Here is a 12,818-nt window from a genome sequence, read left to right on the forward strand (position 1 = left end):
ATATATAGATATAGTATACTTACTTCTGTGAGGGTCCCGGATGAGGAACACGTCGGAGTGGACCGGATTGTGGCCCAGAGTCACCAGACACCCGGTCAGTGGAGTCATCTTGCAAGGGTCTCGCTTGAAGTCAGTTCTTTCACATCTGTGACCAACCAGGAATGTCGATTAGTATAATATTACAATAGTTTGAGTGTAAAGGAGGAAGCACAAACATTAGATACTATACTCCACTCCATGTTTACCAAGCAGTACAGGTCTTATAGACAGCTGTACTACTACCAATAGGGCCTTTGCACACTAGGCCACCGTGGAAGCACCACTTTGGAAGCCTGTTTGGTGGCAAGCCACTTCATCAGCCATTGATTTTATTGATTGTGATGGAAGTGGAAGAAGCTTGTGGGTTCCCTTGTTATTTTTATTTGTAGAATGATAGGTAAAAATTATAAATTTGATGTATTTGACCATCACTACAATTCTTTTACACAGGTCCTTACCCTTTGAAAGTCTTTGGCAAGTAGAAGACAAGAGCAGTCGCCCATAGCTGAACCCAGTACCTCTGCCATGGGGACACAGTAGGCTTACGCCCTTCCTTCATCAGAGTCTTACGTCTCAGGCAACCCTGCACAATTCTTAAGTTAGGTTATGTTTGCTGCATAAACAATATTTATCTAAAGAAGAATACAAGAAGAATATTTATCAAAGTTATAAAATTTATACATTGTTAAAGAAAGAGATATATTCCAAAAAGTTCTAAAAATGTTTTTGTGGATTAATTGCAATAAATTATGTTCCTTACTATTGGGAAACATTACCTTACATTAGCCTTATCTAAAAAAAAAATTAAAATATTCAATTTCAAATTATTGTTAAAGATATAGTTTTTTAACAATAATTTTGCTCAAAAATTAAAAATGATACGACAAAAAAGTGGAAAAGCGTGTAATCAGCATTCAAAAGTCCCATAGAACTAGTTCTATTTTTATCCTACAGAAAAAATCAATAACTGTACCTGAAGTGTGACACACTCCTGAGTATCGTCGGGTAGACTAGGCATGAGATGTACAGAATGACTGAGTAGACCTAATCCTCCCCCACCCCCCTCTTCTATCACAGAGTCGTCCAGCAAGTTGCGTGGGCTTGAGTGACAAGGCTTGGCAAAAACACTACAACAGACAACAGAGTGTTAGCACTGACTAGACATGAGATGTACAGAATGACTGTATAAATATAATCCTCCCCCACCCCCTCCTCTATCACAGAATCGTCCAGCAAGTTGCGTGGGCTTGAGTGACAAGGCTTGGCAAAAACACTACAACAGACAACAGAGTGTTAGCACTGACTAGACATGAGATGTACAGAATGACTGTATAAATATAATCCTCCCCCACCCCCCTCCTCTATCACAGAATCGTCCAGCAAGTTGCGTGGGCTTGAGTGACAAGGCTTGGCAAAAACACTACAACAGACAACAGAGTGTTAGCACTGACTAGGCATGAGATGTACAGAATGACTGTATAGACCTAATCCTCCCCCACCCCCCTCCTCTATCACAGAGTCGTCCAGCAAGTTGCGTGGGCTTGAGTGACAAGGCTTGGCAAAAACACTACAACAGACAACAGAGTGTAGCACTGACTAGGCATGAGATGTACAGAGTGACTGTATAGACCTAATCCTCCCCCACCCCCTCCTCTATCACAGAGTTTTCCACCAAGTTGCGTGGGCTTGAGTGACAAGGCTTGGCAAAAACACTACAACAGACAACACAGTGTAGCACTGACTAGGCATGAGGTGTACAGAGTGACTGTATAGACCTAATCCTCCCCCACCCCCTCCTCTATCACAGAGTTTTCCACCAAGTTGCGTGGGCTTGAGTGACAAGGCTTGGCAAAAACACTACAACAGACAACAGAGTGTAGCACTGACTAGGCATGAGATGTACAGAGTGACTGTATAGACCTAATCCTCCCCCACCCCCTCCTCTATCACAGAGTTTTCCACCAAGTTGCGTGGGCTTGAGTGACAAGGCTTGGCAAAAACACTACAACAGACAACAGAGTGGTAGCACTGACTAGGCATGAGGTGTACAGAATGACTGTATAGACCTAATCCTCCCCCACCCCCCTCCTCTATCACAGAGTCGTCCAGCAAGTTGCGTGGGCTTGAGTGACAAGGCTTGGCAAAAACACTACAACAGACAACACAGTGTTAGCACTGACTAGGCATGAGATGTACAGAGTGCCTGAATAGACCTAATCCTCCCCCACCCCCTCCTCTATCACAGAGACGTCCAGCAAGTTGCGTGGGCTTGAGTGACAAGGCTTGGCAAAAACACCACAACAGACAACACAGTGTTAGCATTAGCACTGACTAGGCATGAGATGTACAGAGTGACCGTGTAGACCTAATCCTCCCCCACCCCCCTCCTCTATCACAGAATTGTCCAGCAAGTTGCGTGGGCTTGAGTGACAAGGCTTGGCAAAAACACTACAACAGACAACACAGTGTTAGCACTGACTAGGCATGAGATGCACAAAATGACTGAGTGGACCTAATCCTCCCCCACCCCCTCCTCTATCACAGAGACGTCCAGCAAGTTGCGTGGGCTTGAGTGACAAGGCTTGGCAAAAACACTACAACAGACAACACAGTGTTAGCACTGACTAGGCATGAGATGCACAAAATGACTGAGTGGACCTAATCCTCCCCCACCCCCTCCACTATCACAGAGTCGTCCAGCAAGTTGAGTGGGCTTGAGTGACAAGGCTTGGCAAAAACACTACAACAGACAACAGATTTTAAGTGTGAGTACTGACAAGGCATGAGATGTACAGAATGACAAAGTAGACCACTACAACAGTACATCATAACTTATTGATTTAAAATAATAATAGTGGTGTGCATGTAGCTGACTAACTACTAACAAAATGTTTCAAGCAAATATTATACAGGTAGTTTTTTTGTTAAAAATGTAGTCCTGATTTACCTGATTTCACAAAATAAAAATTCTACTTCTTGTACTTCGGTCCAAAGCAATATAACAACCTACAATCTGGCCTCAAAGCATATGCTTTGTATTATTTTATTTTGAAAATCAAATAATTTAACTAAGGTCTGTTGTTGTTGTTTATTAATTTGTTCTGGATAATATTACGTAACAACTGAGAATTGCTGGATCAATAAAGACGTTTTTATCTATTTATTTACAACAAATAGTAAACTGGCTGATTGAGAAAAAAATCCTTGTGGTCAGAACACTAGAGGGTGTTGCACATTAATGGACATTATGTACACTGTTGCAACCATTGTAAATCCTTTTAAAATTTTAGCTCAGAATTTCCATGCATAAAAAATAAAAATACTTTTCTACAAATACAGTACACAAAAAAATGTAAGAATCAATTTAACTACAAAAATATAAACAAAAACTGTCATTTTCCACTAATTTGTTTAAAGATAAAATGAGTTTGATGATAATTGAATATACGCATCCTACATTAAAAACTGTTCATTCCAAGTTTGAGAGGTCAGGAGAAATATACTTAAAATTGTAAACTATAGTAGTAAAATGGGAAAATACAAATTGTTTTGAAACACTGGGATCATCAGCTGTTTGGAAACTCATTTAATAGACAAAGAGCTTCAGCGGTCATAGTGAAACTAAGAATATCTTCTCTTCTGCGGTCATGGCGAAATGAGGATCGTCTTCTAAAGTCACAGCCAAATCGAGAACATCTTCCGAGGTCACGGCCAAATTGTGAAAGTCATCTATGTTCACGGTGAAATTAATAGAATCATATAGGCCTAAGGTCACAGAAAAATCATGAACCTCTTCCGTGGTTACATCAAAACCGTGAACATAGGAGCAATGTCCTCAATTTTCAATTGTGCATCTTCACAGGTGCTTTCTGCGATCACAAAAATATATAAGAGCTTGCCTTGAAAATCAAGCTGCTTGTACACCTCAAACTTAAATTATCCAACTAGAGCTCGGCTGAAAAATAATTACCTACCCAAACCGATACCTGAGGCCAAATGTTGACCCGATTTGACCCAAAAATATCAGGGATCCATAGCTCTTGATGTGAAACACAACTAAGTTCTTGCAAATAGTGAACAGTGACTCGGTAATATTTGAAAAGTAGTTAATTTAGCGGCGTTAAATCCCTTTAAAAAAAGTTAGGTTGCAATGAGAACCAAGAGAGAAATTAAAACACAGTTTTTATAAACACTTTTATTGCAAATATAACTTGTTCCTGTTTTAAATGCAAAGCAGCGATTGTTACAAAAATGGCTTAAACAAATCCAAAACTTTACATGCTTAAAATTGGTTTTGTATCATAGCAAAATTAATAAAAATACTTGTTATAAAATTTAAAAATGAAATCATATTTTTAACAAAAGGCTACACAATTGTTCTTGTGAAATACTTTCCATCGACATGCACAAATATTCAATGACAATTAAAATAAATCAACTTAAACACAAAAGATCAACAAACAAATATGGCATTCATCGATGAAATAGGTGGCAAACGTTCTCATATGCTGCATGCAACTTTTTTAGTGCCCCATTGCAAACCTAACTTACCCATTGGCAGCAGATGCTGGAAATACTGGCTTATGAAAATTTCTTGGAAGACTTGTACTACGAAATCTAAAACCCTCAATAGTATTAGAGGAGGGTGTATAAATGGGTGTATTTGTTTAAGAAGTAGGCTACAATCAAAGGATATTTCTCACTGACAATAACTAACACTATTCTTCCGTTATGTCCAATAATCCAGTAACCAAACGCATTTTACCTTGCATGAAATGGGGTAGTAGGTTTCTTTTTTTTATGTTGTTTGTAATAGTACCGAGTTGCTAAATCCAAATTTTCGACCTCGGCGACCTTCCGGATCACCTCCAAAAAGCTTAAAAATCGACAGAATTACGCACTATTTTTACGTTTGTCCGATTTTGACCCTGAAGCATCACTTTTTCATCAAGAACAACCATAATCTTTTTTAAAGTATATTAAATTACCTATCATATAAGACCAAAATGGTTATTACAGGCCTAATAGTTTTCAAGATATGACTCCGCAAACAACGGCTAAAATTACCAAATTTTGCATTTTTTTTAAGTTTGGCTAACGTTAACCCTAAAGCATAACTTTATCGTTATTTTTCATTAAAACAACCATAATTACTTTGAAACTGCATTAAATTACTCACAATTTAAGACCAAAACGGTAATTATAGGCCTAACACATTGAGAGATATGCCTCTTCAAGGTTCATAAAATCTTCCATAAATGTTTGTATTTTAAGATTCAAGTTGTTCAATTTGATCAAATTTTATAAAAGAACCATAATAAGAATATAAACAAATTTATTTCATTTCAACAACATATTATACGTTTTTTATGGAAGAAATCTATTGTAATTAAAATGTTTATACAGTACTATCAAGAGAAATTGATATAAAGAATGAAGATGCAACAGTGAAAAAAGGTTTCAACTTTGCTGTCGTTCTGCCATGCAATATATTACTTCTTTTATGCCAGGATTTACTGGCATTCCTCAGGACCTCCTGTCCTGTCTGTGCTGTATGAATTGAGCAGTAGTGGGGGGAAGGACCAACTTGTTCAAACTACAGCACTGACACTAGAAGGACATGGGTATAGGTATCCTTACATGAACCTGATAAGGAACTCTTACACTGGATCTGCCTGCCTGCATGCCTATGAATGTTCACAATTTCTTGATAAGGAATAAGATTAAACAACCTTTAGGTATGCTTTACCTTTAAGCATTAAATCAAGAGGACAAATTGTAACAAATTTCGAGAATTCAATTGAAATTAAGACCAATAATATGATTTTTTGGGTGAAAAAAGTTTTCTCAATTTGAAATTTCAAAGTCCTATAACTTTTGAACGCTTCAACCCATCAGTATGGGATTAACTGCAGGATGTATATGATTCAAATATCTACAATATCTGACAAAAAAAAAAACTATATGTCATCATGAGTCATATCATGGTTGTTTGTAGGTAATAGCACAGAAAACGTACTACTATAACCAGTACGTTTTCTATGGTAATAGTGACCTCAGGTGTCCATAGTCCCCTTGGCACTGTGGGTGGTCTTTAGCTCTTTCCTATGTTAAAACTTAATTCTTGCGTAAACCATAGGTTTTTATTGGTATTTTTTAGTTTCTTACCTTGCTCCAACTAGTACTCTTTTGATATATGAGGTTTTAAAAAGTCAATCGTGAATAATTTGAAAAATATTAACAAATAATGTATGGTTTGCACAACAAAACTCGCTTAAATTCTTGTAAATCTGACTTTGTTTTTGAATTATGAAGCAAACTATTGACTTTTTATAGTCTAAATTGGTTCTATACCATTAAGTATATAGTCCTTCAGTAATAAAGCATTTTCAAGCGTTAAAAATATATGAACTGCAAGGAAATAAACAAATAAAGTAAAATGTTAGCAAAAATAATTTGAGTATTTTGTTTACGTGATGTTTTGCACTCATTAAATATGATTTTTTTGTTTAAGTCAGAATTGTATTCCATTTATATACTCTTTGTGTAATTTATAATACCACTAGCAGAGTACCCGTCCTTCGTACGGGGTTGGAATAGTATAAAATGCTTATTGCAGTTACTCAAGCTTTGCGTTTGCAATAAAGGAAGACAGAGTTTGATAAAATTTGCTTTTTAAAATTTACAGTATTCTATAGTATTACACATCTACCATAGCCATATTGTTCTACCACTTCACCTAAACAATAGAGAAAAATATCACAAATTATTCATGAAATGAAAAATTGTAAACAATCCTACTTTGACAGTTCTCATTGCGAATCACAGTTTTTTGTTGCTGCTTAGTTCAAATTAGCTGTTTTCATAAATGCAAAAAAAATAATGCTGCACCCTGTTGGTAAATCTTATAACTTTTTAATGATTTTCCATATCATAGAACCAACTTTTTTAGTTGAAACAGCTGACTAAGTTCTTTAATTCCCTTTAAATATGAATACTCATAAGGTTAACATGGGGAATTACAGAGCCACTGGGGCGGAGCCCGAAAGGATTTTTGAGATAAGAATATGCCTATATGTTAATCGGGAATGTAAGCTATCATCATGCCAAATTTCAGCCCAATCCGTTCAGTGGTTTATGCGTGATTGAACTTCAAACAAACAAACAAACAAACAAACACACAAACTTTCACATTTATAATATTAGTAAGATTATCCTATTCAAAATTATTAAATTTAAGCTTTTTTACCATTTTAAAGTTGAAATCAGAAAATCTGTTACGCAAAATCTGTTACGTAATGTTTTTCACCTATTAAATGAGCTTTATTTGTATACCTTTTAGTTGTATTCATTTTATACACTTTTTATGCAATTAAAAAAAAACCATAATTGTATTCAAAATTATAATATTTAAGCCAATTTTAAGCATTTCAAAGTTTAAGACACAAAATGTGTTAGGCCTAATTAATCAATTTACGTAATGTTTTTGACCCCTTAAATGGGGTTTATTTGGAAAAAATATGATTGTAATCCTTTTATACTTTCTTTATGCTATTACAGAAGCCATATCTGTATTCAAAATCATAGTATTTAAGCCATTATTAGGTATTTCTATGTTGTAAACAGTTAATTTAAAATCAAAACTACGTAAAATGAATGAATACCGTTCGTCACAGGCCTGTCCGAGAACCAATTATTGTAACAATGTACGTGTGTGTTTATGTAGATAGATACAATAGATTTATTTCAATTTATAATAAATTAATTTTAAATTACTATTTTAAATTAATTTAAAAATAAATTGTTATAACACAATCTGTACTTGAAATGAAATAAATTTGTTTATTTATTGTTATGGTTCTTTTATAAAACTTGACCAGATTGAATAAATTGAAAGTTGAATCTTAAAAAACAAACATTTATGGAAGATTTTATAAACCTTGAAGAGGCATATCTCTCAATGTGTTAGGCCTATAATCACCATTTTGGTCTTAAATTGTGAGTAATTTAATGCAGTTTCAAAGTAATTATGGTTGTTTTAATGAAAAATAACGATAAAGTTTTGCTTAAGGGTTAACGTTAGCCAAACTTAAAAAAAAAATTCAAAATTTGGTAATTTTAGCCGTTGTTTGCGGAGTCATATCTTGAAAACTATTAGGCCTGTAATAACCATTTTGGTCTTATATGATAGGTAATATAATATACTTTAAAAATGATTATGGTTGTTCTTGATGAAAAAGTGATGCTTCAGGGTCAAAATCGGACAAACGTAAAAATTGTGCGTAATTCTGCCGATTTTTAAGCTTTTTGGAGGTGATCCGGAAGGTCGCCGAGGTCGAAAATTTGGATTTAGCAACTCGGTACTATTACAAACAACATAAAAAAAAGAAACCTACTACCCCATTTCATGCAAGGTAGACCCTGATTTGTATAACAAGGTTACTGGGTTACAAGGTTTGTTATATCCACAAGGGCATTCCTCATCATGACCAAATTTAAAACAAACTTGGGTTGTTTGTTTTCACTCTAACAAAAAAATCCAAATTTACAACAGATATAATTTAAATGAAACAAAGTGAAGCTTTTACTTATAGTTGTTGATTTTGGCTTAACATAATTATGTTGGAAGCAATAGAAATCAGATGTTGTAAGGAATTTACAGTAAGTTAAAACGTAAGAAACATATACCGTACAACATAAGTTATGAATTTTATATGCCATTTTTTCTGAGGATCAAACAACTCTTGGACGAATATATACAGGGTGTTTTTTTAAAAACTTGCATCTTTATTTATGTAAGAACCGCAATAGATAGAAATATGCAGTTTGCGGGAATCATCTATTGACGTAGGGGGCCCAAATGCTTTGAATTCAACGTTACATTCACATTCCCCACCTTCCCCCCCCCCTGCCCCCAACTTAATTTTTTTTAATAGCAATGTACCCCTTGTGACATATCAAATGAAAGAGCATGAAAAAAGAAAATGTTTGATGAAAAAAAATTGAAAATCGGTTCATAAATTTGCGAGATATTTCCCCCCCCCCCTCCCCGGAACTTAATTTTTTTTAATAGCAAGGTACCCCTTGTGACATATCAAATAAAAGAGCATGACAAAAGAAAATGTTTGGTAAAATTTATTTTTCATTTTATATGTTACAAGGGCGGGTACCTTGCTATTAAAAAACAAGTTATGGGTAGGGGAAAAGGGGGGGATTATCTCACAAATTCATGAGCCGATTTTAATTTTTTTTTCACCAAACATTTTCTTTTTTCATGCTCTTTCATTTGATATGTCACAAGGGGTACCTTGCTATTAAAAAAAAATTAAGTTCCGGGGGGGGGGGGGAGGGGGGGAATATCTCACACATTTATGAACCGATTTTCAATTTTTTTCATCAAACATTTTCTTTCTTTATGCTCTTTTATTTGATATGTCACAAGGGGTACCTTGCTGTTTAAAAAAATTAAGTTGGGGGCAGGGGGGGAATGTGAATGTAACGTTGAATTCAAAAAAATTGTGCCCCCTACGTCAATAGACATTACCGCCACATTACAGGAGTTCATTATTAGGAGTTCATTACCGCCAACTGCATATTTCTATCTATTGCGGTTTTTACATAAATAAAGTTGCAAGTTTTTAAAAAAACACCCTGTATATTAATAAGAGGGGCTAGGTAACATCAAATTCAAAACTTAATGTTACTTCTGTACTTTATAAGTGGACCTAAAGCTTGAACTGATCTCAGAACCAGTTGGTCAACGTGGTATAAAATGGTTAAACCATACATAGGTGATTGATGGTATCTCCTTACCTAATTAGTAACTATATTTATGTCAACAATTACTAAAGAGGTGTAACACACTGAAGAGTGTAGGATACAGTAGGCCTAAGTGAAACAAAAAGCAAGCTACAGTATCACTAAAATAATCTTTTAAAAACGCTAATAACATCGGATTTAAAAGTTACAATACAAGTTGAATCAATAGATTTGTTTTTGTTTAATTTCGTTTTACTGGAGTTTGAAAAGTAACTCTTATACGCTCATTTTGTTAACAGAGGTTTTTTTCTGTGAAATTGTTTCAAAATGTAGATTTTTCCTTCAAGTTTTTTGGAAATTCTTTAAAAAGAATTTTTAAAACCCCAGATTTGTTAAACTAAACACTAAAACTAATCCGAGAAGAAAAAAAAATACTTCAAGAAATTTGTGACTACACCAGAGTCCTGATGATCTAAACTAATGAGGACATTTTGGATTACTGACCAAATTGTTCAGATTAACCAGGAGTTCAGTAAAATTGCCTTTAAAAAATGTATTTTTATGGCTTTAAACAGCTATTCACTGTTCCCACGATCATGAAAACTCAAACACTCTCATGTTCTCTTGAACATGACAACACTGTGATTGTCTCTTGTTAACAAATAACATTTCTGCGACACAATGATTGTCTTGTGCGATCGCGACAAAGCCTGTAATGTACTATCATATCCTGCAATCATGTTCTTAAGGAATGGCGGTAAAGAATGAACCCTTTAAAATATACTATTACTAATTATTATAATTTTACCAGTTCTATACAAAATTCGCGTATGATTCAGGGTCTTTTTTCTGGTTGTCAAAATTCACGCACGAATCTTGGTTTCCCGATTGGCTGGACAAATACGGCTGGAAGAACACAAAGCCACAGAAAACGTACTACTATAACCCAGAATGCCAACCGCATGGTAAAAAGCATTAAGCAGTTTGAGAGAGCTTTGCCTGTCAATCCGTAGGCAGCGCCACCAGCATTGCCATGCAATAGCATAGCAACGCTGGTGGCGCTGCCTACGGATTGACAGGCAAAGTTCTCTCAAAACACTTAATGCTTTTTACCATGCGGTTGGCATTCTGGGTTATAGTAGTACGTTTTCTGTGACAAAGCTTATTTTTACCTATAGAGTAACCTTCTTCCCCCAACAGAAAAAATGGATTAGCGGGTTTTGGACTAGCGAGGTACAGATTGGCAGGACTCTGGTTAGGTCAAGGTTTGACTGTATACATTAATTGTGTTAAATAGTTAAGAGACATGGAATCAGCAAGTTCTTAGAAGATGGAATGGTTTAACCAGTTTATTGAGCAAACTGAATAAGCTGACTACCAGGAATTGCCACAGATTTCTCAACAACAAATTTGTTGCACTACTAACTTGTAAACTATGTGTGTTGCGAATGTGACTGTTGATAGTCTGACACTCTTGGCAATTCAATGCAATAAATGAATTCACAACCTGTCTTTCGAACGCCCAGTATTCGAGGAATACATAAAAAGATCAATCAAGATAAAAAGCTTCAGAAGTTTACTTTTCTTAACTCTGGCTAAACTTAGTTATATTTTACAAAATCTAAAACTTTTGGTAATCTGACATTCCCCAGATCCCATACGTGTCATACTATCGAGAGTAAACGATGTGCACAAAATGTGAATTATAAATTGTGTGACTTTTATAATGTATCTATCTTGGACTGATAAGCTAGCTTCAGGTAAGCTAGCTGAGTTTTATAGTCAATGGTTTTATTAATTTAAAAACCCCTAAATGTTAAAAATAACAAGTGTACTCACTTGGTCCCAAGACTACGGCTCTTGCGGTGACCGGGGACAAACTTGATGACGGGTTGCAGTCGCAGCGAAGGTTTGGCAGGGGACAGGTTGAGACTCGCTACGGTTGCCAACTCACTGACTGACTCTCGCGAACTTGACGAGCTCGGGGCTGGCGACGGTGGTTCTAGTCTCAGTGACAGCCTGCGCAAATTATTTAAAGAATTTAGCCAATCACAATCTATGCTTAGCCTCAAATATACTCTATGAGGCAGTGAAATTCAGCAACTTAACATATAGAAGACTTAACTTTACCAAAATAGTCGAGAGATAATATTGAAGGGATTATTGCAGACATTTTCTATCGTCACGATTAGTAAATAACAAGTTTTTATGTCGTTCCACGATATGGAGTTCGACCCAAGAAACAACAAATCTTGAAGGATGAAAATTTGTAAAAATACACAACATACGAGTGTCACATGTAATAAACTTTTCTTTCGTAGGCTTAAGTCATCACAATATTCTTTGTCATCTGATTCATGGTCTTGGTTGCTCTCAACAGAAAGCCAAGACTGTACTACAACATGTTTCATATTTTCACTAAGATAGCATTCACTTGAACCCTCCACCGACAGTCTGTTCCCGCTCTTGTACCGGCAATGTTGTATACTTGTGATAGGCCTATCAAACTAAAAGTATTTATTTATATGTTGTGTGTAAATGTTGTTTGTCGTGTAATGAGAACGAAGCTATTCAAGCAGAATTATTGTATATTCCTGAAATGAAGTGAATGACAATGGCAGCTCGCCGAAACATTTAACACATTGACGAAGGATACTTTTGGAACTGATAAAAGGTAATGTAAAACCAAATATTTGATATATAACAGTTCCAGGGCTGCAACAATAACAGGTAGCTGGTACAGGTAGCTTAGTAGCCTAATCATCTGCAAATAATAGTTCAATGATCAGCAACAGCTGAGTTTAGTTTCAACCCATGAAAAAGCTACTTTGTCATTTTGAATCTTTGAACATTTTTAGGATTGAACAAGGTACTTCAGTTGGTGCTTTGTAGGTTACTTTTTAGGGTTATTTGGGGTCGAAGGAGTTACCCACACATGAGACTTATAAAAACATAAGCCTCATCATACATTTGTTGAAACAGACAGATACAACAATCACGATTGTATGTCTCACACTTTT

General features: G+C 35.5%; 1 protein-coding gene across 1 annotated transcript in view; it reads right to left on the bottom strand.

Moving 5' to 3' along the window:
• Positions 1 to 12,818, bottom strand: part of LOC128995471 (ras-specific guanine nucleotide-releasing factor RalGPS2-like) — a 35,240-nt gene that overhangs the window by 963 nt on the left and 21,459 nt on the right. The window contains exons 9-16 of the mRNA XM_054420490.1: positions 11,638 to 11,817; positions 4,591 to 4,656; positions 1,975 to 2,188; positions 1,555 to 1,751; positions 1,214 to 1,312; positions 1,013 to 1,166; positions 498 to 622; positions 24 to 145 (exon numbers count right to left, since the gene is read on the bottom strand). Coding sequence (XP_054276465.1) covers positions 24 to 145; positions 498 to 622; positions 1,013 to 1,166; positions 1,214 to 1,312; positions 1,555 to 1,751; positions 1,975 to 2,188; positions 4,591 to 4,656; positions 11,638 to 11,817 — 1,157 coding nt within the window. The remainder of the gene's footprint in view (positions 1 to 23; positions 146 to 497; positions 623 to 1,012; positions 1,167 to 1,213; positions 1,313 to 1,554; positions 1,752 to 1,974; positions 2,189 to 4,590; positions 4,657 to 11,637; positions 11,818 to 12,818) is intronic.

Source organism: Macrosteles quadrilineatus, unplaced genomic scaffold (assembly GCF_028750875.1).
Source record: "Macrosteles quadrilineatus isolate MER2022 unplaced genomic scaffold, UCM_ALF_1.0 Scaffold_5__1_contigs__length_97177068, whole genome shotgun sequence".
Lineage (NCBI taxonomy): Eukaryota > Metazoa > Arthropoda > Insecta > Hemiptera > Cicadellidae > Macrosteles > Macrosteles quadrilineatus.